We start from the raw sequence: 25,870 nt of genomic DNA on the forward strand, positions 1-25,870 counted from the left end.
TTCTTCTTCTTCTTCTTCAGGAAATTCTTCATCAGAGGATCAAAGCTCCCTTATGGCATCCAGGAGCCATTACAAAAAAACAAAGCAAAGCAAAGCAAACAAATTAACAAAAGCCTCAGCTCTTTTATTGTCATCTTCAAATGGGTCTAAGATTTGCATAATAGACTGTAAGAGGGGTGAGCTATAAGACAGCCCAGTTATTTCCATTCTTCCTTACTGACCATTACATGCCCTTCCTCTTTTCTCTGAAATGAAGTAGCCAAACTTAAAGATTCACCTGGTTTCTGCCCATGCCTCTTGTGAATTCTCCTCCTTTCACGTTAATATGGGTGTCCATCTCTAGGATTGCTCTCTGAAAGACAGGAGAACTTCTTTGACCTTCTATGGCTATCTTAGCACTAATTGTTACAATGGGTGAGGCTGCTCACTATGTTGGTGAGAGAGTACCCCCGCCACCCTTTCTCTCCCTCCCTTCCTAAATACCCCCACCCAGAGGAGAGTTTGTAACTGCTGCACCCTGTTCAGACAGCTGTCTTTTCCAGTGGCCAGCATGCAACTATGCCCTAATTTCTTTTTGTTAACAGGCAATAAAGTTGAGAACCAATTTATTTGCTGATTGACCAAACAATTTGATCTGCATGTTCATTATCATTTCTCATGGATTTCCCTTAAATTCTATCAAACTGCATGGCTCTCATTTTTCTGCTACCAGAAATCCTTGTCTCCCTGTCTATATCCCAGCTTCATTGCTAAAATATCTTTCAAGAACTATGAGGGGTTTGAAATTTTTACCTAACTTGCAAGGTAATAAGTTAGCCTGCCATGAAAGAAAGACAAAGATTCATTTGTGCTGGGAGAAGACACAAGACTCCCCATTTAGAGACAAAGGACTTTATTTCTCATGACAGTACCAGAAGCCAGATTATATGAATTTTTGCTTACATTACACGAATTCCAATTCTTCCAGGGAGACTTGAAGAGGGCAATATGACCACTACAAACAGTGGGTTTCAGGAGAGGAATCCTAAGCTTAAGGAACTTGAATCTTCTATAAAAGGAGTAAGTATGTCTGCCCTTGGCTTATGTAGGATTCATCGTCTTGTTATGTTGAGTAGCAAGCAACCCTACTCTTCGCTTCAGAGTGAGACACTACATCTTCCAAGTCCGATTGTTATGCAAACATCTTTGAAAAGAGTCCAGAACAAAGGCAGTTCTAACTCACTCAGGAGACATGCAAACCTACAAGAGATCCGCTGAAAACTGTTTTCTAATAATAATAGTAATGTGAAATTATCACTAAACAGAATTCATAATTTTGATAAAAATTGTCATAGATTCATTCAGGGAATTAGAATTAATAATATCTTTCCTAATGGACAAATGCTTCCTTTTGTGCTGTTATCTGTGAATTAAAGTGAATGAATGTCTCTTGTAATTTGTGTAGTAATAGCTTACAATTAACCCTCATTGTGTATGTATTTTATTTGAAGTTCAAATTCTTGTTTATATTCCCCAAATTAGCTAGGCACATCATGGTTCTGTGTTCTCAGAAACAGTGCTAAAATGGTTGTTGAATGAGAATTCCCAGAAACGGTGCTAAAATGTTCGTTGAACAAGAAAGGATAGAAACAAATCATGGGGGGTTGCACGTGGGCTGGACAGTGTCAAGAAAACCTGGCAAGTTCCTGGTGGATATATCTCAGTGACACTGAAAGAAGGAGGCAGTTCCTGATAGGCAGAGGGCCTTAAATCCTCATCTGAAATAGATTAATACATGTTTACCATGTAATAGCATGCTTTAGATAAGAGAGCTAACAAGTACTGTATTTGGTAACATCTGCTTTTATTTAATTGTAGTGGTGACTTAATAGAGTCCATATGGAGTGAGGAGAGTTGCTTCACAGACTACTTATTGAAACACTGTTTTGGAGGATGGAGCAATACTTTTACCCTCAAAGGTGGCACTTTACGGAGATTTACTTCTTGCTAGCTATAAACTACATTTTTGTTACACAATTTGGATAGTAAACTCTGATTTAATGTAGCTATTTAATTAACAACACAAACATCTTGTGAATTCCTAATTATTTTTAAATTGTGCTCAGCATTTAAACATATAATCAAGCAAATATTTTCAAAATATAACATGTAAAGGAATAATGATGTCTTGGTAACAAAGCTCACAATGTGGTTACACTCGCACAAAAAGATTTGAGATTTTTACTTTTTTTTTCATTTTATTTGAGAAAGAAAGAGAGAGAGAGAGGAAGAGGGGCAGAGTGAAGGAGAGAAAATCCCAAGCAGGCTCATTGCCAACGTGGGGGGGTCTACCCCACAACCCTGGGATCAAGACCTGAACTTATATCAAAAGTCAGACACTCAACTGACTAAGCCATCCAGGTGCCCCAAGATTTGAGAATTTTAAAGTCATGTTCAGAGTAAGAGAAATATAAGAATAGATAGACTGCTCAGGAGTGATTTTCATTTAAGCCATCTATCAACAGAGATGAAGCATGTTATTCAAAGTTCATTTTGCTTTTGTCTTCTCCAACCTGGAGAACTTTTTAAATCTAGAAGTGAGAGAGAGAGAAAAAATCCATGATGGTTGAAGAATTAGCAATAAGTAATCTTTTTGCATATGCTCATGTATTCTATATCCTCAGATCTTTGGGTCTATAGTTTCTAAATATAACAAATAAATGATTTAATGGAAACAGTAATGAAGTGAGAGTCAAGAGAGCAGCTAGTCTAACCTTGAACAATTCACTTGAACTATCTGGAATTGATTTTCTGGGCTATAAAATGAGGTGATTAAAAATACATTTGTCTTTTTAAGCCTACTTTTGGATTAAGAAATCTGTGGGAAAATTAGATTGATGAATATATCTACCTCCTTACTAGCCAATTGTGCTTCTTCTTTATAAATAATACTGAAATTATTAGAAAATGATAATAATGAGTCCAGAGTCATGGCATTGACCAAAGACCTCACCCAAGACATCTTATCATCACCCAAGATATCTTGGCATTTTGACTGGAGAATCACTGGAAAAGAGCTCCCCTCCTCCTTCTAATGTGAGTGTTCCTGAGACATAGGCCACACGGTGCAACTGACCAACTGGATCTCACAACTTCCTATGTAAGGAAAGGGGATATTGACATTATTGGACTATTTTTAGTTTTTACCAGGGTCTATACTAATACAAATTCCCTATGAGCTAGCTCACTTTGGCCCAGTTCTGAAGGCATAGGTCTTAACATGCAATGGCTAGTAAACAGAGGAGCCATTCATCTGACATCAAACCTTGCTTTCTATGCACTAAGTTACACCACTGCTGAATAGAGTGAAATAACATTGCTTTTCCTGGATGTCTCTTATTTCTTTGAATAGGTTTTATAGCTAGCTCCTTGAGGATCAAGCCTTATTCATTATGATACCTTGAGCCTAGTACAAAATCTGCACACACTAAGAACGTATTAGATAACTGGGGCATGCAACTAAGGTCATATTGAAGTTTATGGAACATAATAGTACTTTTCAATGTAAAATATTTTTATTTAGATGAACACTTACACCACTTATTAGTTTTCTACTTGATGTAAAAATCCGGCATGTTGATATTTCAATTTGCAATAAGTATGAGAAAATGGTTTTAGAAAATAGACAAACTAGATGAATTCTTAGTACCAGCATAAGTATTCTCATAGATTATCTAGGAACTAATACTTTAAATTATTTTCATTTGCTTCATTAAAAACAAAAATGACTTGAGGTATCTGGCTGGCTCAGTCAGTAGAGCATGCCACTCTTGATCTCAGGGTTGTGAATTCAAGCCCAACATTGGGTGGAGATTACTTTAAAAAAATAAATAAAAAGCTTTAAAAAAGTATACAATATTTTAAAAAATAAAAATGAGTTATTATCAATAAATACTATATTAAAAGCAACAAAAAAGAGAAAGGGTATCATGCAAGTATAGATGAAAGACTTGAAAACCTGAAAAATCAAGGAAAATGAAATGGAAAGCAACAAATGGTTTAGAATTATTAAAGAAAAATTATTATATATGAAAGATAAAGGAGATCATTATGCATGTATTTCTGAATACAAAATTAAACAAATGAAACAAAAATATTCAATCATATGACAGAAGGAAATTTATTGAAATAATAATACCCTGAATTTTACCAGAATAAGCAGGTTTAACACAGAGAAATGGACAAAAAATAGTCAACAGGCTTCCAAAATCAAAAGCAAATAAAATACCAGGTTTTGGGGGTATAATTAATGTATAAAGAACTGTACACATATAATGTGAACAATTTGATGAGTTCTGACATATGGAAATACCTCTGATACAAGATCGCTATTCAAGTAACAGACATATCCCAAATCTCCCAGAGTTCCTTGCATGTCTTTGTACATAATTCTTGTCTTTTCCATTAGAATGAGATTGTGATAAGGTTATTCTCTATTCGCTTCACTAGCTGGAGTCTAAAACAGAATTAACTTGGGTTTGCTGTCCATGAATTAACTACCATGCAAGTCATATACCTCTACTGCATTTTGTTTAAACTCATCTCTACCATAAGGATTCTCCCTTCTGATCCAATAAATCTATTGGTTTGTATGCTAATTTTGTTACGTGAAATAAATATGGGCCTCTCATAAAACATAGGCTTGAATCATGATTACTCTTTTACTTGCTATGCAACTTTGGGCAAATTACATATCTTATTTCATACCATTAAAAGTTGCAGATCTATGGCAAGAAAGATTTGTATTCTTGGTGATCAGTTGAACTAAAAACAGTTTTGCCATCACCTTCTTAATTTCTACTCTTAGAATTCTATAGAGTTAGCCAAATGATAATATGGCTTGAATGGGGCACACTAATGCATGCTTATGGTAGTTCTTGAGAATGAAAGGCCCATCCCATTATACCTTCAGAGACTGGAGCTGATTTAAGTCATTGGATCTCAGTTTCTGTCAAGAATCCCACTCCTACTGCCATTACCTAGGATCTTTGTAACTCCTTTGATCTTTTCTCCATCAATTCTCTTTTATTCTGGCTTTCCCAGTCTCTACCTCACATAAGTTTAAGTTTTTGTGCAAATGCTTGTTTATATGAATGTTGCTTTACACCTGGTATGAGGTATACCAATTTCTATGCATTAAGCATAATCCTTTTTCTTCCATTGTACTTGGCTACTTTTAGCAGCTGGATGTTCATAGGTCACTTTTACAGAGCTGGAAACATTTGCTAGTTTCTTCTTCCTTTCCTTTTACTTTCTCCCTCTCTTCCTTTATCACTTCCTCCCTCCCTTCTAAACTTTCTTCCTCTCCTGCCTGTTCTCCCATACTTCTGATTGTACTTCTTTCTTTAGGTTTCAGAAGTCTTAAGTTTGACTTCTAGATAACTAAAATGAAAGTCTCTCATATATATTATGTATATAGTTCAGAAATAGCTTTTAACTTATTCTTCCTCTTGTTATTCTTATTCCACCCTAGGAAGACTTGCCATAGAAAGTAAAAGATCCCCAGTCAAATTTAATTTTTGGATAAACAACAGATAATTCCTTAGCATATGTCCCAGTAATTGCATGGGATACACTTAAACTAAAAATAATTTGTCATTTATCTGAAATTCAAATTTAACTGTAGGTCTTATATTTTTGTATGCTGAGTTTGGCAATCTTAAGTATATTTTGTAGGTCTGATAGACATGTTTTTTTAATAAATCAGTGTTAAAAACCATTCTATAATTTTGAACATTAGACCATCTCTACCAAGATGTGGACAACATTCACATTAAGAGATTAGAAATTGCCAGGGCACCTGGGTGGCTCAGTCGGTTAAGCGGCCGACTTCAGCTCAGGTCATGATCTCGTGGTCCGTGAGTTCCAGCCCCGTGTCGGGCTCTGTGCTGACAGCTCAGAGTCTGGAGCCTGTTTCAGATTCTGTGTCTCCCTCTCTCTGACCCTCCCCCGTTCATGCTCTGTCTCTCTCTGTCTCAAAAATAAATAAACGTTAAAAAAATTTAAAAAGAAAGGAGATTAGAAATTGCCAAATTAAATTAATAAAATTTGTTTTTGATGTATATTATACTTGTCATCATAAAACTACCTATTTTCACTTTTATGATAATTTAATATTATATATTATTTATTATAATTTATTTTATTGGAATTAAAAATACAAATATCTGTTTAAAAATAGGTAAATAGCCACTTTATACTAAATCAATAACCCGCTTATTCTAAAGCACTTGGAGATTTTATTGCTTTCCTTGAGCTATGATAATATAGAAGAAAAACAAAATACAGTAAGTTTGCAATTCTGCAGATGCTGAATCTTAAGCAATTGAGTGGGGATGGGTATGAAACATGATTTTTTTCTCCTTCCATAAAAGTAGTAGTTCTTAGGGTAGGACAATTTCAGATATATGTCAACACAAAAAAACAATTTTTAAAGAAACTCTCTTTTTAAGTTATCTAATTCATGAAGAAAAGTGATTAGCATGTGTTGCTGTACCTACTCAAAAAAAAAAAAAAACAAAAACAAAAAAACCCAAAAAACCCCAAAAAACCAAACCAAACCAAACCGAACCAAAACACTGCTTAAAAGCTTTCCTCCCCTTAGACATACACGTTATGATGACCCCTAGTGGTAACGCTATGCAAATGTACCACGCTTATACAGACCCAGATAAGCATGCATAGAATAGCTTTTCATCAAGAAGCTTCATGTGGGTATAAAAACTTACCTTACTATTACATCAGTCCATGTGTTCCTCTGCATTTAATTCAGAGTAAACTAAAAAAATACTTTCATTTACTTAATACAGAGTATGAAACTTAACTAAACTAATGGGAAAAAATTAGGTTAAATTGTAATTATACACAGTCCAATACTTTAAATTTTGACCTCTTGCAATATAGATACTGGTTATGGCTTGGAGTTAACACCAATTCATATGTTGACAGAATTTGAGAAATTTAGGATACTTCAGATATTATCTGATTTCAAATTCTTCATTTCTCAAAGAGAATATATAGAGCAAAGAATGGCTGAGAGGCTTAAATTTAGTCAGCTATTTACTGACAGAGTTAGAACTAAGAAATAGTCTCCAGACTACCATATCGGTACAATTCCAATATCTGCCAGTGCTTTCTTACTGAAAGGTCACAATATTTACCATAATAGGAAAAGAAAATCAGAAATGTGTGGTTCTGTATAGAGGCCTAATACTCATTAAAGTAAGCCTATGATATCTTTCTGAAGGAAGGTAATAACCTTATTCTCTACACAATATATTCATACTCCAAGAGGCAAGAAATGAAGTCCTGCATTCTGATTAATGTTAGGGTACAGCCAACTACATATATCAATGACAAATAAAACTTGGAAAAATTTAAAAATTGAATTTAATAACCTTAAGCCTTTATATTATAATAATAAAGGATCAAGATATATAACCATATAATACTTTGAAGATACAGATTTCATTTGCATAGAAAATATTTTACATTCCATTTTCATATGGAATTTTAGTAAGAGCTCATAAATATTTAAATAATTATGATGCAATAAGGATTTTTTTTTTAATTTTAAATATTGGGGACATTGTATAGAGGACTCAAATCCCAGATAGAAAAATGAACTAGCTAATCTTTATAGAGTCCTCAAAACCTTGAGTTTAACATTTTATGGTAACTGTATGTATATATTATTTCGTTTAAAACAATTGTAGGCTCATGAGGAGAGTTCAGAAATATTTTTCTGCTCCTGGTCAGAATCCCAAATCATGAGTTTTCATGTTTTTTAATTTAATTTTTAAAGTTTCTCTTCAATGTTTTTTTTTTTTTGAGAGAGAGAGAGAGAGAGAGAGAGAGAGAAACGAGCAGGGGAAGGGCACAGAGAGAGGGAGACAGAGAATCCCAAGGGGCTTTATGCTGACAGCAGACAGCCTGATGCGGGGCTTGAAATCACAAACCATGAGACCATGACCTGAGCCTAAGTCAGACACTTAACTGACTGAGCCACCCAGGTGCCCCTTTAATTTCATTTTTAAATGAAATTTAAATGAAGATACTGCTGATAGGATATTATATATTTTTTAATTCAAAAATTATTTTAGCTCTGAAAGTCTTTATCATTTCAGTATGGACAAATTATGGACAAGTTGATCAAAATCCCAAAGACCATATGAACTTGGAAGCTCCACTGAATATTTTGCTTTTGTAAAGGAGCCAGACTCTTACCTTGGGATGTCTTCAAGGAGTAGCTGAATGACTGCTTATTAGGAATAGTAAGAATAAACTAAATATTAGAATAAATAAAGGTTTTCATTGGGTGAGAGCATGAAATGAGGAATCCACTCCTTTTCCACTCAATGAAGTGTTTCTATAATTTTTAGATTAACAATTGAGTCCTCATGGTCCTACAAAGTTTGATGGTAAGCCAAATGAGATGAAAACTTAAAATTAAGCAAAACTTCATGTAAGTTATATCCAACTAACTTCATTATCCTATTTTCCCAGGGAAAATGCACATCTGAGTAAGATTCTTTAAAGGTAGAATATAAAAGTTATCTTAAAAATAACTGCACTAAGAATTTTTAAAAAGTAAAAGTAATTAAAAATGGTAAGTGCAGATGTACCTTTGATAAGGATAAATTAAAAGTCCAAAAGAATTATCATGTTTCAGAATTTTTTTATAATAACACTTAAATTTCATCTGTGGGTTAGTATATTTGCTTGTCCTATGGAAACTATAAGAGTCTAAGCCAAGGTATAAAATATTTTCCTGACTCTTTGGGTTAATATGATGATAATTTTACTTGGATATATATGATGACAACTAATGTAGAAGACAATTTTGGATGTAAATAATTTACATAATTTTTTCTCTTTCATTTTCAAGACTTATTTGGATGAGTAAGTTTTAATATTATAGAGAACAGTCACATATTGTACCAAAAATACTAAATAATTACTAACTTGTCATACCAAATTATGATTTACTGACACTGACTTGTGTTCTTATATTAAAACCACACTGCTTACATTTTGATTATATAAACACAAATTCCATAAGTGTTAGCTCATTGGAGATATTTTTTGTTTTCTTTAATATTTTTAATGTTTATTTATTTTTGAGAGAGAGGGAGAGACAGAGAGTGAGCAGTGGAGGGCAGAAAGAGAGGGAGACAGAATCTGAAGCAGGCTCCAGGCTCTGAGCTGTCAGCACAGAGCAGTCAGTCCAGAGCTCGATGTGGGGCTTGACCTCACGCACTACAAGATCAGGACCTGAGCCAAAATCAGACACTTAACCTACTGAGCAATCCAGGTGCCCTTATTTTTATAAAGAAGAAGTAACTTCTTATTAAGTCTTCAGATTTCTCAATATTGATTACTTTATATTTTGTAATGAATGAGTCACTTATTTTTGGCCTCGCCTAAAAACACTATTCCAATGAAAATGGAATCAGATATCTTAATGATATTAATTAAACAATGAGAACATCTAACATATATGATAGGGAAAGTGACTCTCTAGGGGGCATGGATTTTTTTAAATGTATACGAATAGTAACTCCCTTATTAGACTACCAGATCCAGATCGTTAGAATGCTCTACTCTTCAACAGAGAGGGAAAGTGAGTCAGAGAGTAGAAGCTGTAGTAGACAACCAAGTTCATTATCATACTAACTCATGAATAATAAGCTGCATATGAATGATTCTGCCTATTCTAGAATTAAGGGAGTGAGGTTAAATCATTTCAAAATAATGAAACATACAATGGAAGCAACAAATACACTAGAACTAAGATTATCTGACATCTTTTCTTGTCTTTCTATTACTGTCTTTCCTCTAATTATAACTACACTGATATGGGTTAATTCACTTTTATTTTTGTTCATATAAGTAGAAAAGGAGGACATTTCAACTTAGATGTTTAGTTTCTCATTACTGTTGGAAATTAACTCATCAAAGATTTTCTGAGCTCCATAAGTCTAAATTCCAATGCAATGCCTCTAATTTAATATAAAATATTTTCTCCTATATCATACATTTTTTATTGTGATCTTATGGCTTTTATGGATGCCAATCTAATTTCCATTCTGTTTTCCATTTCCTTTCCTTTGTCCATGAACTAATGAAAAGTGCATTTAATATACTATGTAATAGTTCAAAAGGGACTAATTATATTTTGATAACACTGTTGAAGACTGCCATTCTATAGTTCCTTTTCTTTTGTTAAGAAATGAAAACCTTTATCCTTTCTATTAATACCAGTTAAGCACACAACACTTGTTACTCTCTAGTATAACCTGTTAGGAATGTTCTCATAGCATCTTCACTCTGAACATTTCTAATTTTTTGTTTAACGTCCTTTGTTAACCCAGTCCCAATGAGTCCTTGAGGCCTTCTTTCTGTATGTATAGCATGACATAGCCACATGCTCTCATAATCCTCTATGTTGTTTAGCATTTCAAAGTTACAGAAATCTTATATATAATCTCATTCAATCTTCACAACTGCCCAGAGGTATAAATCCCATTTTATAAATGAAGAAGACAAAATTCAGAAATATGATTTTCCTAAAGGTGTGCAGTGTCTAAAGGTATCCTCAATTTCCATTCTTCATTTTATCAGCCATCTACAGAATAATATGTCCTTTCTCATCATATCCGTCACCTCATACCAAACCATGACAAGTCTGATAATCCACAGAGTATTATCCGATTTTAGTCTACCACAGTTATTTATATGGCCTGGGTGAAACAGCAATGAAACTATGTCTTAAACTGGATTGTTTATTTATGGGGTTTTCTTGTGTGTTTAAAGTAGTTTACAATGAATCTTTTTCTTTTAAAAAAAGCAGTCAATTGTAAATCAGAATACATGTGTTTTTAACCTTTGTCAACAAGTCACAGGACTTGTTTAACCTCCATCTCCTTATTGAGTCTCAATCGCCTCTTCCTAATAATGAGGAATTTGAAGGAGAGAACTTTAAAAATTTCTTTCCAATTTATACATGCCATGTCTATGTTGAACATGATATGTAAGAATAGAAGAAGGGGGAGGCTTCAATGGAATGGCATGAAGAATAAATGGAGACAAAAAAGAACAAACACATGCACAACATACTGGAGGCTACTACGATGGTTAGTAGTGAGATGACAGAGTAGGAATTTATAAGGGACAGTGATAAACTACAAGTGCAGGTGAAGGAATGAATCAAAGTGGTATTGGACAGAAAGACATGACAGCTGCCAATGACTGATTCAACATGAAGCATAAATTAGTGTTAGAGTCAGAGGTGTTCAAGGTGTAGTGGGAACGTGGATCCATATGAACCAGTGGGCCCAGATTGAGATGTGGGAACTAAGGAATACACCTTCTAAGGAAAACATGATAAAGTTGGTTGGGGACATGTTGAGTTTTAGGTGAAAGTGATGATATGAATTCTAGACCACAGGATTGGGCTTAAGGCTAGAAATATGGAAATCACCAGCGTGGAAGGAACAGATAAAACTTAAGAGAATCCCTCTAAGGAAGATGGTGGAGTGAGAGAAAGAATTAGACTCTGAGATTCAAATCATGTATATGTTATAACACACCAAGGTCACTGGGAAGAACATAGTAATTGTAGTGCTAGAGGAATGGCGTTACAGGGTGATGGACTATGGCCACAGACAAGGGTCCCCTACCAGCCTAGCTTAATGGTATAAAAGGGTATATACCCAGTTTTTTTTTCTTCTCTTATATGGTGAATACTTCATACTTCCCAGCCATCTTCGACCTCCAAATTTCAGACACTGATTGATGAAGAAATAGGAATGCTTTGGAGTTCATTTCCACTCACTCACTTATGCCAAAATCCTATCTCTAAGCTTTGCACTGCTAGTTATTTGTTTATGTTGATGGTAAATCCAAGTGAAAACAATTTTAAAATCCAAGACTTCATTCTCATCTGTCTTAGACCCTAACAAAACTGAGGCGGTCTCTCTTAACCCTTCACATTTATTTTTCTTACATCCTCAATTACTTGGTATTTTATAGTGGTTAATGAATGTTCAGTGGAGGAAAGAAGGAACAAATAAATGAGCAGAAAACCAAATATTTGAGAATCTCATAGTTAAAGGAGAGCATAAGTCAATGAAGGAAACAGAAAAAAAAATCATACTACCTTTGGGGGCAGTAATAATAGCTAGCAACTTCTCAACTTTGCCCTGTGTCCGAATCACAGGGACATCTCTGTGCAGTAGAGCCTCAGCACTTCCGGCAGGCGCTCAGACCTTAAGGTTCCACCAGGAGCACACCTTAAATAATAAGCTATAGATGACTGCTCTACATATGCATGCCCCTGCTAATAACAGATGCATGACTAAATGCCCATAGCTGAGCACTAATTCAGTATTCTCTGAATTAAAACAAAACGTTGTGGGTTCCGCTGGTGCAAACAGAGAATGAAGCACATAAATTAATATAATAAAGGAAGGAACACGTTTATGTTAACTTTCCCAGCTGTAGAGCTCGTTTCTAAAAATCCAATTCATTAAGAAATCGGGTTCTGTGATGGTCAAATTATTTACCTCTAATGTTATTCTAGGTAGTTGTAACCATTCACACATCTCAGCATGCCAGTCAACGGCTCACTTTTAAGTATCTGTCATTTGCCTCTTGGGAGTCATATATGTCATTTACTTCCTCAGACCCCTTCTCTCCCAAGTAATATTTTATTGAATTGCTATTAACCTTTGACAGTGGCACTTATTATTTTCCTTTGGCTTTCTTATTCATTTTCTTTTAATCTCTCTTTTGGATTCTCTATTCTCCATTCACACATAGTTCTGAGATTGTTCATTAGTTTTGTGAAATTGTGGGAAGAAAGGGAGTATGTGACAGCAAGCACAGACAGCTAGGGCCAGGAGTTAAGAGGACAGATTTAACTAACACTTTAGAGGGAAGAATGATATTCTATATTTTAACGTACAGAGGATAGAAAACCAAGTCCTTTTCTAAGAAGAACACCAACTAGGAAGCAAACACTATTAAGATATGAGAGTAGGAACTTCATAATACTGATTCTTTCGCTTTTAAAAGTTTATTTATTTATTTTGAGAGGGAAAGAGAGAGTGTGCACAGAAGGGGAAAAGAGAGAGTGGAGGAGAGAGAGAATCTTGAATCTTGAATACATGGGACTTGAACTTACTAACCATGTGATTAGGACCTGAGCTGAAACCGAGAGTTGGACACTTAAGTGACTGAGCCACCCAGGCAGCCCTCAAAATTCTGACTCTTAAAAGATAAATCTACGCTACCGATGAGAGATGGAATAACAAACTCACCTGACTGTGATTATATTTCCACAGGTACCCAGATGAGTCCATATGGGGAACTGTTTCATCAGGCTTATCGGACTAGCACAGATACCTGGTCTACAAAAACAGTAAATATTAAATGCTTAATGGAATATATGATATGAAGTAAAAAATATAAGAACTCTTTTTTTTGAGAGAGAGAGGGAGAGAGAGAGAGACCATGGGAGCGTGAGCAGGGCAGGGGCAGAGAGAGACTCTTAAGCAGGTTCCATGCCACAGCACAGAGCCCGACTGAAGTGGGGCTCGATTCCACGATTGGGAGATCATGACCTGAGCCAAAGTCAAGAGTGGGATGCTTAACTGACTGAGCCACCCAGGTGCCCCAAAAATATAAGAACTACTAAAAGGTGACTATTTTCACAGAGTTGGCAAACATACAGCAAAGGTAGTGAAAATTCGATTTTCTCTTCTGAAGAATTCTTTAGGGAAAGTCTAAAGCCTGAAATGGCACACAGAACTTTTCCTGATATGACCTGTGACCTCTGACCTGGACCTTGCTTTACACACACCTTGGCCTCCAGCCCTTTTAAACCATTTGTAGTTGTCTATATTCATCTTGTATGTTTACTCCTCCCTTGCACACAGGTCTGAAATGCCTTTCCTTTTCTTATCTGACTGGTAAATTTCTTTCTTCAAGGTACCCTTTAAGAACCAGTACTTTTGAGATGCTGTCTCCAAGGACCCCAAGGAAAACTAATTAAAATTAATTATCTCTGCCACCCTTTTCTGTAGCATCTTGCATATGTAATTACCTAATTCCTTACAACATTGCTATAATTAGTATACGTCTGTCTCAGTATTTTATTTCTGTTAGCATTTTTGGAAACTTGGACACACACTAATTCATTCATTGCTCATTGAATGCCCACCAATGAGTTTAGTAAATGTCTATAAAAATTTTTCATTATTACTAATCAGTAATTTGAGATTATCTTTTGAATTTATGATTCCCTACTTTCATTTCCTTAGGATAGCTCTTTGAAAGCACAAGTCTCCAAGAACGTCTCACTAATATAGGCCCTTATATTTTTACAGGTGGACTACAACCTTTTTTAAACCATTATCTCTTTGCACCCAGTCTCTCTCCATTGCCAATCCTACGCCTAATTCTGAAGATAAACTTTCTTAGTACCTATTCCTATCTCAAATGGTTTATAATTTTTAAAAGTTTATTTATTTATTTTGAGAAAGAGAGACAGCGAGCGGGGAAAGAGGCAGAGAGAGAGAGAGTTTCACAGAGCCTCAGGCAGGGCTCCAGCCCACAAACCATGAGGTCATCACCTGAGCAGAAGTCAGAAGCCTGATGGACTCAGCCACCCAGGTGCTCCCTATCTAAAATGATTTGGTGAAAGGGATCCAACTCTTGATCCCACTCAGGTCATGATCTCATTCATGACTCGTGGGTTTGAGTCCTGCTGCAGGCTTTGTGCTGGCAGTGCAGCCTGCTTGGGATTCTTTCTCCCTCTTTCTCTGCCCCTCCTCCACTCTCTCTCTTTCTGTCAAAAATAAATAAACTTTAAAATAAAATACTTTAAGTAAGAATTCTCGTTTGATTATTTGATGAAACATGAACTCACATTCCATTGCAATCCCTCCCTATATCTTATCCTCCACAAATACTAATACATCTCTTTATTCTGAGCTCAGGTATTTCCTTTGACAATACTTTGACAACAATTCTTTGACGCATCTTGCATTCCACTTCCTTGACAAAATCGTCTAATATTCAGCCTCATTTAGCAAGGGCTTCACCATTTAGCACTGTTTTCTCCTGTACAACTAGTGTCAACATTTTGAATCTCCCTCCTTTCAATACTATTTCAAGGATTAGTTAAAATTTTGTTTCCATTCCTTCATTTTGCATTTTGCTAGATATAATGTATACATTAAAATAATTGTTGATTTATTGACAATACTCCCCCCCACATTTTGTTACTTTACATTGGCACGCAACTCCATATAACTTCTATATAATGATCTTGCTTTCATGTTGTCTTCTGGCCATTTTTTGTTTTTTTTAAAGAAAGTCATCTCAGTCTATGGGTTATAAAACTGTTAAGAGTAGAAATGGATTTACATATGGAAAGTCACTGGAATGTAGCAGGAAAAGCACTAAACTGGGAGTAAGAAGAGTCAGGTCTGAATTCTGTCACTTGAATGGTTTGCTAGAAAGTTCTATTACCATCGTTTCTCTCTATCTGTGAAATAAAAACAAAATCCTCAAGAGTGTTGTGAGAATTAAATGAGATACTATGCGTAAAAACATTCTGCAAATTTTAATACGCTATACAACATAAGGTCTTTCTTCTTATGTCTTCAAAATTATTTTGTGGATAGGACATGCTGTGCATTGAGCAGACAGTCAGAAAAGTCTCCCTGGGAGTCTTGGGTCAGGTAGGTGGGTCACATTTCTTCCAGTTTTTAAAGCAATAGCTGCAAAAACCTATTCCTTAGCTTTTTTGTGTTTCTCTTTAGGAATCAAATTATTACAGTCCCGAGCAATTTTTGGCAAAGCGTTTTCCAGCGTTTCTCATCTGCTTACCAAATATGACCTCTTGCAGTCCTATTCCTTGCTTTATCAACTCACCCATGAAATTTGCCTTGTCAATTCTGTCTTCCATCTCACCGAGGAAGCTGTCACACTTGGAGCAGCCTTTATCCTCAACCTTGCCTGCACCGCTTTCCCGTGGGCTCCTCTTCCCCTCTGCCGGCTGCCAAGGAGAAGCACATGTATTGGCACGGCCCCCAAGCAGATGCCTGCCTGCTTCCCTTCCCCCTTTCTCTTGCAGCCAAAGCATCACCTGCCAAGGGCTGGTGGTTGCCGCCCCCGCTGTCCACTGCCTCACACTGCTGAGGCCCCGAGTCCTTTTTGGCAGCCTCTTCTGAAGTTCCCCTGCCCGCAGCCTCCTCCTCTTGCCCGCAGCTCTCCTCGCTCCCGCCAGCCTCTTCCTCCCGCCCTTGCCCGCTGCTTTACTCGCCTTTCCTCAGGCTGCTCCCCCTCCTTTCTTCCCCAGCCCTTACCCTCGCTCTCGCAGCGAGGTTTCTTTCCAGCGCCCCCGCCCTCCCTAGCCCGACGTTTTGTTAACACGCGGGACCACCTCTTCTGGGTCGCAGTGTGTACGTACGTCCTCTGGACAGAACATTTTCGGAAAGTGAACATTTTCTTCCCGCTTCTGTAATTCGACTTGACACCGACCCCCCAAATCCCGTGCCTACTCCCTGAGCCGGGAAAGGCGGGGTGTTGTGACGGTAGAAGAGAGTCGGGGAAACAACAGGCCACAGGCTCGGTCGGTGGACCCCAACAAAGTTTTGGACGCTCGGTACTTGTTATCTCAGGCTGCCCAAACTTGACCAGCCCGGCAACCTACGCGAGCGCCCAAACGGCGCACAGCGACTCGGGCGCTCCCTCTGATTCCCCGCGCCCTCCGACCTTCCAGGGACGCTTAATTGGCGAGGCGGGCCGCCCTCCGGGATCCGGCCTGGGCCACTCCCCAGCCCAAGCCGGGGTCCGCAGCCTGAGCCCCACCCAGTCTTCGGGCGGGGAGGGGCGCACTTGTTTCTAGATGCTCGCGAGGGGGTGGGCGAGACGAAAGGATGGAACCGCCCAGGTTCCCGGGTTCCCGTCTCGCAGCTGAGGGGTAGGCGGTATGTTAAGGAACCTCATCCCAATCCAGGGCCCTTCTGGAGGTCTGGCTACTTCCAGTGCGCGGTACAGTAGCTGTTCCCCTTTACAAGCCGTCTCCTTTAAGAAGAAGAGGGCGCGCACGCTCGCGAGTGTGTGTGTGTGTGTGCGTGTGTAGTTGTGTGTGTGCTCATGTGCAGATATGTGTGCGCGCGCGCTGATGTGTGTGTATGTGTGTGTGTGCGTGTGCGCGCGCGCGCTGAGGGCCCGAGAGTCAGGCAGACCCCGGGAAGGAGGAGTTATGTAGATTACGGATGAACATTCTGGAGGGGAGCGAGGAGAGGAGGGAAGGAGAAGCAGAGGCGAGAAGCGAGGAGCGGCGGAGGCCCTTCCCGCAGAAGCAGGAGGCGGCAGCGGCGGCGGCGGAGTGGGCGGTGGAGGAGGTGGAGGAGGAGGAGGAGGACGCACGGGCTGGAGGAGGAGGCGGCGGCGGCGGCGGCAGCGGCGGCGGCGGCGGCGGCGGCTGCTGCTGCGGCTGCGACTCGGCGCTTTGAGCCGGAACCGCCGGTGAACTTGGGCGCCACGTTCCCGGTGACGGGCCCCCGAGGATGGTGAATGCAGGCAGCTGCTGACCCTGCCTCCGCCGCTGCTTCTCGGGGGCTGCCGTGTGCTGGGCCCTCAGTCTCCTCCCCTTGCCGGGCTGTGGGTGAACCTGCAAGCTCCTTACCCACCCGGAGGACTTTTTTTTGAAAGGAGACCAGGGAGGGAGGGAGAGGGGGAGAGGGAGAAAACGAAGGGGAGCTCGTCCATCCACTGAAGCACAGTTCACTATGATCTTACTCACATTCAGCACTGGAAGACGGTTGGATTTCGTGCATCATTCGGGGGTATTTTTCTTGCAAACCTTGCTTTGGATTTTATGTGCTACCGTCTGCGGAACGGAGCAGTATTTCAATGTGGAGGTAAGAGTATGAGAGCCTTCTTCCTTCCCCCTTGCCTGAGCTGCTCCCTGAAACATTTCGTTCACTCCTGGGATCCTGGTAGCTCCGAGCAGCCAAGGTCTCAACACATTGTTTCCCTTGTAGCCGCCGAAACCCTGGTTGAGTTTCCCTGTGTCTTAGGTGATGGATGCGCGCGAGACTGAGAATCCGTTATCCCCAGCAGCACAAAGCACGATGCTGCGCGCTCGGAGATACATTTGTAGCCGGTCCATGCTTGTCACCCAGGGAAAAGGCGAAGTCCTACATATAGCAAACGTGTAAAGCAGTTTGAGTTTATGAGGAAAAAAACTGTTCAGGAAATACAGAATTCATTGCTTGGCATCATGTGCTGTCTCGGTATTGTTCCTGAAATCTTTCTCCCCGTGTTCTGTGCCTAACAAAGGAGGTTAAAATCAAAGAATCTGGAGGAGAGGCGTGGGAATACTTGATATGTTTAATAACATTACTTTGTGATAAAACACTTGACTAGACAGAGTCTTTTTCTCATTTAGACATAACTCAATACACTGTAACTAGATCTGGCTACACAGAGGACGTGAAATCCATCTCTTTTAAAGTGTCTTCTCTTCCCCTCCCCCCGCCAATTGAAAATAAACGTGGCCCAATATAATAGTTCTGAGGTGTGTTTTTAATTTGATTTCACACTCTCATGGCAAAACCGAGAGGTTTTAGTCTGTCATTTGCTTTACTTTGATAGCTTTGGGAACAGACAGACATAAAGCAGAAGGGAACTTGAGGATAAGGACTTGTCAGACCTCTGCCAAAGTACTCTTCCTGTCATCAACTCAGCACTAAAGCCAGTAATGTGCAGTAAATCAATGGAAATGTGTATACGCCTGGGCTCTAACTCCAGTTTATAACATACACGGTGGAATACAAAGACAGGAAGAAGGTTTTAGTAAAATAGATTCCTTTTGATTAGGTCTTCTGTCTTCTGACATCTCAAAAGAATTACGATTAAGTCTCTGAAGAATAATGTGATTTTTAAAATATTGTTGATTCTTTAAAGCTTATTGTCATTTTGTTGGGAGGGTGTGTTTACACAATAGCAGGACCTGTTGCACAGCATTTGAACATGTTTCGTGTAACAGATTTATATACAAAGTGTGCATAATAAATGCCATGTGTGAGGCCATATTCTGAATATAACCCTGTGTTTATACAAACTGTTCCTAGGACTCCATGTAATAAGTCATGGTGGGTAGAGAAAGTATTTGGAAAAGTAAGAACCATTATCAAGAGTTGAAGAAGTTTACAGATGTTATGTATAATTATATTACACAGAAACCCCAGTTTGAAAACCAAAACTGTTTAACCTTTTGAAAAATACAACTTTGTTTTTCTGAATAAAAAGAGAGATGCAAAGGGGCTGAAAGTCCAGACTTTCTCTCGATTGCAAATTTGAACTTTTAGAATTATATGGCACAGATCGATTTTTCTATGTAACACTGAAATCAAGAGATAATGTTGAAATGAAGGAGTAATTAGTTCATAGACTGAAGGAATGAAAGTGGCAAGCTCTTATGTATGTTATAAACAGAAGGGCCCATTGCTTCAGTTTGGTGGTGATGGTGGTAAGGTGGGGCTTGGGGGAGGTGGGCGAAAGTAAGTGCTTGGTTTTATTTTGCTCACTGTGGAGTAGAAGGGAGAGTCTGGATTGATGGCTACTTGCTTTGGCAAAGTCTTAGATTTGCTTTCAGACATTGTTGGGATACCATCAGTGTTTGGGTGGTTATTAGGTTTCCTTTTTGAGGCTACGCATAAATTCTATTGTATTTCTTTATAGTTTGAATCTCTTAGGCAGTTCAATCAGATATTATGCAAGAAAAGTTAATTTTAATAAAAAAGTATTTCATTTTAATTTTTCATGATCTTTTCTTCAAGATATATGTGAAAAATGGTTCATGGAAAAAAGAGTTATTTCCCCCATTTTAGAGTATTTAAGTTATTTCATCCATGCTTATTATACCATGCAAATATTTATGAATGATAAGAGGCTGGTGCCATCTGAGACTTTAAAAGCCTTATTTGATACATAGGAAATTTTCTGATGAAAATTAGATTAGATTATGCTTCATAGTTTGTATTATTTCCAGTTAGTTTTTTAAGCACTGAGCATATTCTTAGTTGGGTTTATATACTTCCTTATGTGTAATGATAGCCATTATTTTTCTTTTTTAATCCTAAGAGTAGCTGCTAGTTATTTCCACATACTGTAAAGAACATGGGAAGACAGGATATTTTCTGACATGAATTTCTGCCTGATTCACCTTTATTAGATATTTCTTTTTGGTGGAAGCTCTAATAGGGAGACGAGTCAGTCACATCTTCTCTAGAAAAGCACTGATTGTGTTCTTCATTCTTGGTTGCAAAACAAACACTGGAAATGCTTTATTTGATTGATTCTCAAGGACAGTCTTAAAATAAACAGTAATGGTATCAATCATGCATGAAGCTCATATGATCATAAATTTTTTTCCTAGCAGGCACACCAAGTTATTATAGTTGGAACGAAGCTTCTGAGAGATGCTTTTTATGCTGACAGCTGAAATTACAATGCTTTATTCCTCACTGAACTTCACAATTGATGGGAACACTGTACTTTTTATCCCTATACTTTAAGGTTTAAAAACATATTTTCCCCTGGAGGTGTGGGGACTGAGTAGAAATATTCATGTTAACTCTTTCCTGCTTATTTGTAAGATTATAAGCATTTGGGATTTTCAGTGATGAGAGCAGGAGATATTTCTTAATATGCTGGTGGAAGCCTGTGACATAGAAAGACTGTGTTTTTTTTATTTGTTTTTGTTTTTAAGAAGCAAAAGGAACATCTCAATAGCTAAGAAAGGGTCAGACACTACCAGAAGTAGTGTATGGAAGAGATTCAATTCATTCATCTCCTTATATATTTTGGGTAGAACAGTTTTTTTTATGCCAAATTTTCAGTGTTTATTTGTTTAAAGATTTTTGTACACTGTTGGACCCATTTTGGGGGTTGTGGGCCTTACAGTGTGTAAGTCATTACCACAATTCAAAAGAAGTATATTGCTAATGTTAACTAAAAGTCAAAGACTCCAATCATTGGACAGCAGTCTCAATCAGAGGTGTTCATTGGTCACATGAAGCTACAGTGTTAACAAAGAATTAGGATTGAAACTCTGTGCTCTAAAAAATCACATTGTCTCTAAAATAATGTTCTTATGGGTAATATCATGATCCTGAGGCTCTTTATTTTTTAACTTTTGTGGGATTTTTTGTACTCTGCAAGCATTTTTGTTATGAAATTTGAGATAGTATATAGTTCATGAGAGTAATAACTTTCATCATCAACTTTGCCAGTGTTAAATATATTAGCAACATATTGTTTATTGTTTTTTAAACATTCACACACATTTCTAATGCAGAAAATTATTTTAAGCCAATTGAGTGGTAAAATAAAGATGTGATACTCTGAAAGATGCACATATCAAAGCATAAGAAGTTGATTACTTTCTTGTGGCAAATATAAAACAAAAATTGATCGTATTGTCCTAATTAATGAAAGAAGAGAGATTCTATATTGTTTAAATAAGATATTTTATGGCGAGTACTGTGAATCATGAGTGTAACCATTTCCTACATTCTTCCTACAGTATGTTTCTTTAACTGATTTAGTATTTATTCACCTTTATCAGGTTTATCTGAATCTACTTGAAAGGTCAGAATTTACTTGGAGTAGCTCTGTACTACATCTAAACTTGGCAGTAATTGGTGATGAGGCATTTCAGAGATTAAAGATATATTTTATAGATTTTAAAATGTCATGTATTGGGGTTACTTTTTTCATATATCTTGCATTCTACTTGTTTAAATACTTTAAATACTTGATTAAACAAGTATTTTTCATTTCCTCATGGAAGGTGATTTGCTCATGCCGTGATCTGGTCAGCCCCCTTGAATAAGAGACTGTTCTGATTACATCCCATAATTCCCCCTGTAGTATTTTTTACTGGGCAAGAACAGAGGCTGTGTGACTGATTCATAAAGGTTTTTTATCTATTGCAAGATTCAAGCTTTCCAAGACAAAGTAGGAATGCTGGCTGTTCAGAATGCTCATAAGGACCAAACACTATGACCAGGAGATCAGAAGACAGCTTCTCTTGTGTGTCCTACCTTATGCTTTTCTCTGTTCAGAGTATCTGGTCAAGTTCCCCAGATCTAGGGTTATTCATTGAACCCTTACAGATGAGTGTGTGCTAGCCAGGTAGGATGTCTCTTACTATTCCCCTGAGAAGTCCACAGAGAACACCTTTCCAAGTCCATCGTTCTCTATACACTTGGGTTTCCTCTTTCAGTATCTTCTTTGCCATCAAGTAAGGATAGAGTTGGGTTCAATAACAGCTTTTTAAATCTCTGGAGTCAAGTTAAAAGTGGCAGATTTAAAGTTTTTACTTTTTCTTATTCATGCTATTTCAGGTTATGAACATAAAATTTTAATGTACTTGTTCAGTGGTATAATTCTTTTCTCTGAAGTTGGATTAATCAATTATTTTATGTAAATGTATTTCACTGCCTGACCTATCCCAACCACTCCAAGTGTACCTGTTCAGAATATTTGGTAAATGACCATTTGGAATTATTTCAAGCCCCCCCCCCCCAAAAAAAGCCATGGGGCATTTGAATGAATTAGTTAAATTTGTTCAAGGTTAAAAGAGAAAAGATTTCTTTAGCTCCTTCAGGAACTTTCTGACCCTTCAGCATGTATATTCAAATTGAGAAACTCATTTTTTATGTTACTTTCTGTCACAATTTATTTTAAATATCTGTGAGTATAATTATAGCCATGAAGTTGTTCTTTATTTTGGAGTAGTATAATGATTAAGATCACATACTCTGGCACCAGACTGCTAGATTGTAATCCCGGCTCTTTTACTTAATAATAAGTTAATTATTAAGTTAATAATGGACTAATTCGTTAATCTCCGAGCCTCACTGTACATATCTGTAAAATGGGGATACTAATAGTACCTGCCTCATAGAGTTGTTTTGATGATTAAATGAATATATGTATATCATATTAGATCTGATGGATAGATGGGAACATGCCTTCACATGGTGCAACACTTAATACTTTTCAGATATCATTATGAGTAGTAAAAAAAAAAGGATGCTGATTCAAGGGTAAATTGTCGTGGTAGCATCTAATTACATAAAAGTCTGTCAGGTTAAGACATATTAGTTGGTCCACGAAAATTTTATTTTAATACCTTTTTCATTTTTAAAAAGTATAATATACTGAATATCAACCACTAACATCAGTACATTTTCTTCCCGTGGGTTTTTCTTAGACAGTTTAGTTCAGGAATATGATTTGCACATTTTGTCTTGTCATCTGTTACTATCATAGAATGTCAAGTTCAGCTCACACCTTCTTTTATAAAACTAAGTTTACAGAAATCTGTTCATCTTTTCTAATACCATGGAAAATAAATAGGCCTTATGATTCAGTGGGCCTATTTATTTTAATTGGCTCAAGGCCGGTGTGCTTCCTATCTGCAGTAGGTGGGATTCAATATATAACTTAGGCCAGGTTTTTGTTATACCCCAAATCCAGAACATAAAAGTCTTTTTTTTTTTTAATTAATAGAGGAAGGGGGGGGAGAAAAAAACTATTAAAGGGCCAGAAAAAGATACTAAAGTATTTTTGGGGTGCCTGAGTGGCTTAGTCGGATAAGGGTACTACTTCGCCTCAGGTCATGATCTCACTGGTTCTTGAGTTCAAACCCCATCGCCTCAGGCTTTGCTGTCAGCTGGAGCCTACTTCAGATCCTATTTCCCTTTCTCTGTCCCTCCCCCACTTGTGTTCTCTCTCAAACATAAATAAACACTTAAAAAAATGGTTTCTAAAACGACAAAGACATTTTTTTTAAAAAGCAACAATCTTGCCCTTCTAACACTGGGAATAGAAGGTAGCTGGCAATGTAATGAAGCCCTAGGACAGAGGTCAAGGGATGTCTGCTTTAACTTTCGTTCTTGTACTAACACAGCTTTGATCTCAGACAAGTCATTTCTTTAACGCCGTCATTTGCAAATACAAAAGTTGAACTAAACTATCACTAAAGACATTTCCATGAGTTTTGAAATCCTACTGTGTTTAGCCTCCAAGCTTTAATTTATATAGACGAAGGAGGAAAATTTGTACATATTTACTGTGTAAATTTGGGGGCAATTAGATCCCAAAGGTAGTATTGAGATTTTTTTTTTTCCTGAAGTAGATATCATGAAAACATGCAGAATGTGCAACTTAATTCTAACATTTGTTATCATCTGTAGTGACACAGGGTGTTCCATTTTGAAAATAATCCTAGCCTTCTGCTGAGTAATAAAAACACTGGCAGCAGTAGCAAATTATATGTAATTTCAAAATCAATTTTTGGCCAAGGTAGCATACTTTAAAATTTTAATATTAAAAACGTGGCTTGATGTTATTTCGAAAAATATGTATCACCTGTAAGTTGGGACTTCAGTCTTAAAAAGGCAATTTGAAATAAGATAAAGATTTGGTTTTTGAGGGGAGGAGAGGGTCTCATATTTCAAATCTATTATCTATAAAAAATATACACATATTTTGTAGTGAAATGAAGTCTTATACCATATATCCTTTCTACCCTTTGTGGAAAATAATTTTGGCACATGGCTCTTGGAGGGTTATTTTTATTCTTCATAATACTTTTGATTTTGAATGTGGAAAATCAGATTCCATTTGTTTTATAAAATATACAGCTTATGTGAACAGCAAAAATATTCCACACTAAAAGGATAAAATACTAAGTAATAGTGTGTGTGATACCAATTTTTCATTTGCTTTCTTTTTCTTTTTCATGGTAAATTTATTTATAGATTTTGAGGTTCATAAAACCATATTTGATTGTTGCTTCCTGTCATTTAGCACTCTGAGTGGATGTTTTTTGTCTTAGTGTTTCACCACAGTCGTTTGGCATCGTGCATCCTTGGGTTTGGATTAGTGGAATATCTTGATGAGCCTCTTAACAGAAGTTTAGCCAACAGAATAAGAAAAATCCCACTGTGGCCCCCTGACCTTTGATTAAATGTGATCTGTGTGTGTAGTATAGAAAAGGAGGCTAGAGGGAGCTATTGAGCTGCTTAAAGACTCCAATGGAGTAGAAGAATTTGGTTTAAAATCACGGACACTAGGTACAGTCACATGCCTTCAAATGAATCATAGCCAATCAGAGAAAGTTGCAAGAAATCAATGAACACATGGCTTATGACTTAAGATGTGAGGTAGCTATATTGAGAGCCTCTTGGCACCAATGATTACATATTTGATGAACTAAGAAGGAAATTAGCACTTTTCTGGGAGGCCAGGAGTTTTGGGCATGACAGCATGACAATGAATGTTATAATGCAGGACTGCTTTATATATCCCTTGCTTTTAGGTGTAGACTAGATCAGAAACTATACATTATAGTGACTGCAGGTGCTTTTGGTATTTTCATTTTAACTAAAATGACTAGTGAAATAATTCTAGTCTTACAGATGAGAGGTGGGGTAAATTTAATTTGATCGTGCCTTTTTGGTTATATGTAGCAAAAATCCAATTTTAAAAGCTTGTGAGACTAAAGTTATCTTATTTTTTAATGTTTACCATGGGGCCTTGTTGAATACTTGTTTTTCCATGGAAATGGATTTAAAAATATAGGTTTTACCCATTACTTTTAAATTATTTTTTATTTTATTTTTATTAAAAATTTTAATGTTTATTTATTTTTGAGAGAGAGAGAGAGACCAAGTGCGAGCAGAGGAGGGGCAGAAAGAGAGGGAGACACAGAATCCGAAACAGGCTCCAGGCT

The 25,870-nt window shown here is 37.3% G+C and overlaps 1 protein-coding gene and 1 long non-coding RNA gene across 2 annotated transcripts in view; one reads left to right on the forward strand and one right to left on the reverse strand.

Annotated features, from left to right (window-relative positions):
* Window positions 1-25: 25 nt before the first annotated feature.
* LOC128312868 (uncharacterized) lies at window positions 26-16,273 on the reverse strand. The gene is made up of 3 exons (XR_008292724.1): window positions 15,982-16,273; window positions 13,362-13,451; window positions 26-352 (listed from the first exon to the last, which is right to left on the reverse strand). It is a non-coding gene; the product is annotated as an uncharacterized LOC128312868 (long non-coding RNA).
* Window positions 16,274-17,507: 1,234 nt separating this feature from the next.
* MMP16 (matrix metallopeptidase 16) overlaps window positions 17,508-25,870 on the forward strand; it is a 291,993-nt gene continuing 283,630 nt past the window's right edge. The window contains exon 1 of the mRNA XM_015074740.3: window positions 17,508-17,978. Within this exon, the coding sequence (XP_014930226.1) occupies window positions 17,847-17,978 (132 nt within the window). The 5' untranslated portion in view covers window positions 17,508-17,846. The remainder of the gene's footprint in view (window positions 17,979-25,870) is intronic.

Source organism: Acinonyx jubatus, chromosome F2, assembly GCF_027475565.1.
Source record: "Acinonyx jubatus isolate Ajub_Pintada_27869175 chromosome F2, VMU_Ajub_asm_v1.0, whole genome shotgun sequence".
Lineage (NCBI taxonomy): Eukaryota > Metazoa > Chordata > Mammalia > Carnivora > Felidae > Acinonyx > Acinonyx jubatus.